The sequence below is a fragment of the Geospiza fortis genome, unplaced genomic scaffold (genome assembly GCF_000277835.1).
Source record: "Geospiza fortis unplaced genomic scaffold, GeoFor_1.0 scaffold13, whole genome shotgun sequence".
Taxonomy (NCBI): domain Eukaryota; kingdom Metazoa; phylum Chordata; class Aves; order Passeriformes; family Thraupidae; genus Geospiza; species Geospiza fortis.
Genome location: NW_005054384.1, coordinates 555,743 through 558,265, shown reverse-complemented (window position 1 = coordinate 558,265; position 2,523 = coordinate 555,743). Strand labels below are relative to the sequence as shown.

The 2,523-nt window shown below is 47.7% G+C and overlaps 1 protein-coding gene across 1 annotated transcript in view; it reads right to left on the bottom strand.

Moving 5' to 3' along the window:
- LOC102036260 (cat eye syndrome critical region protein 2) overlaps window positions 1-2,523 on the bottom strand; it is a 108,328-nt gene that overhangs the window by 29,186 nt on the left and 76,619 nt on the right. The window contains exon 3 of the mRNA XM_031060520.1: window positions 303-518. Coding sequence (XP_030916380.1) covers window positions 303-518 — 216 coding nt within the window. The remainder of the gene's footprint in view (window positions 1-302; window positions 519-2,523) is intronic.

Genomic DNA, 2,523 nt, shown 5'->3' with positions numbered 1-2,523 from the left:
TCCCCCAGCTCCCCCAGTATACTTCATCCCCATCCTTCCTTCTCACAGCATCCCTCAGCAAGGCAGCAGTCTCTACTCTCACAGCCCTGCCATTACCATTAAAGCACCTCCAAATTCACTCTTGGCAGAAAGAGTAGCCAATGAAGCCAACTTCCTTAGTGACTCCCATGTTATGAATACATCCACACAGGACAAGGGCCCAAGTTCTGAGCAAGGCAGAGGAGGGCAAAGGGATCTGCTGACCCACTGTGACCCCTTCTCATCCCAGGAAGATTCTGATCTGGCCCAGCTCCTGTGGCCACACAGTTTCCCTCCTCCCTGCTGCCCAAAGCACCTTGAGGAGGTCGAAGACATCGTCTGCGTCGAGGCGGTAGTCGCAGAGGCGGTGCAGGATCTCCACCCGCGTGCGCAGGGGCAGCTCCTGGAAAGTGCACTCCCTCAGAGGGTTGGGCTTCCCTTCCTCCAGCTCCCAGCGGTAGTTGATGATGTCCTCCAGGTAGCTGTGAAATGTCTGGGATCTAACCAAGGAAGAAAAGAATCCCACACACTTACTGTAGTTTGCCATGTCCAGAAACACCTGGTGCACCAAGCAACTGCAACCAACACAATGCAGAGACAGAGAGCACCCGAAGGAAAACCATTGGCTATGGTGGGTGCAGCTCCATCATTCACATTCCCAAAACACAGCAATCTCATTGCAACATCACAGGATGTCATGTCACAGGCAGCTTTTTATACACAGACTTATTTCTTTCTAAGCAGAATGAGCCAAACATGGTAGCAACTCATCTCCTTTCTATCCCCATGGGCAATGCCTTGTGCTAGCATCAACAGCCACCCTTAACTAAAATGGGGTGCAACAAAATTTGAGTCTGCTCCCCTTCCAACTTGTCCCATTTGATGTGGAGACAATTTTCTTCAGATTTCCCTTTGCCCTTCACATCTGTCATTGCCAAGTCCTGCTCCTCTCAACTTCTAAAGAAATTTTCATGCGTGGTTCAGCAGCTTGAGACTTTGCATAGCTGATTGCTTCTTCCCCACTTTGCTGCTGTATGTAGTCCCTGGCCTCCTCTCTCTCCATCCCCACAGGTGCTGCCACTTTCTGCCTGTTCCTCCACTGGTGGCTCTGGCAGGACATCTGCACAGCCCACCTCACACATGTGGCTTGGACACTGCCACACAACAAGGCTCATCCCCAATGGGAGTGCACCTCCCAAAAAGGAGTCAGTACAGAGGACTCCCCTGTCTGTACTCTCCCAGATCATCAAGCTGAACACTTGAGCTCTTAATAAACATTACTATTAAAATGATCTTTCTGATTTTCTAGCTGGGTCACATTAAGTCCTACTTTCACTGCCAGCAGTTCATTATAAAACCCAGGGAAGCAGATATTTCTCACCCTCATCTAGCACTGAGAGTGAATGTCCCTATATGACACATTTAAGACCACTGATGGAGCTTATGGCTAAAAGAACTCCTGTCTATATTTCATTGAGACTTAAGCCTTTACTCTGAATGCCCAAAATGTCAGGGGAAGGAATTTCAGGAAAAAGGGCCATGTTCCTAAATATAAAACTTTCTGAAGATCTGTCCATATGACTTTGAGTCCTGAGAGTTGCCAGGCTCACTCAGCCTGCTGGAGTTGTGTAAAAGGGGACCCCCCCATGCCCCAGCCATTCTTGCACACACGGGAAGTCCATATGCCAGCAAGAACACCACTGGGTACACATTCCCACCAGCTCTCAAAAAGGCAGCTCCACTTGATAGGTTTTTGGCACAAGCAGATTACTCTATATGATTAATGGAACAGCGCCAGCACTACAGAATTGCATTTCCCTGAGAAATTGCTAACTTCTACAAAAGCTATTATATTTTAACAAAGAGGTGGAGGAGTGTGATCCAGCTGAAGAAAGATCATTAAAAGTCAACAAGAAGTTAGCTATTAGACAGGGGTCTTCGCACATTGGGTAAAGACCAGACTTCTTTGCAAGGACCACGACTGGACAGTGACTGTGAGAATGAGGGAACAGATGCCTCAAGCCATGTCCACCTGGCAGCATTTCCCTTCCTCCTTGGGTAGAGAGAAGCACAGATCACCCTGCAGATCTCTCCTCACCAGCCTGCTTCTTTCTGACGTCAAATGCAAGCTGACCTCCCAGAGATATCTGCTCTCACCATACCACTGTTATGAGCCCTCTGGTTGTATTTAACAACAGATGCTTGGGTGTACCTGGACCTAGTGCCCTCTGCAACCTGGAGTTTGCTCCATCTGCATGACACAGGCAAAGCATCAGTGTTCCCAAGTATTGTTGTTTCACATATTGTTGTATTGTCAGACAAATATAACTTGGAACAGCCCCCTATGCTGACAAAGTTCAGTCACAAAGAGAGGATTGACATTTTATGAAATGCCTCAGAACTGCCTCAAGTAGTAATTTTAGGGTGGAAACTACAGCAAACATCCTTTTTTAAAGTGAGATATTCAGTACACAGTACACCTACCTGAAGTAGCTGTGCATTCCT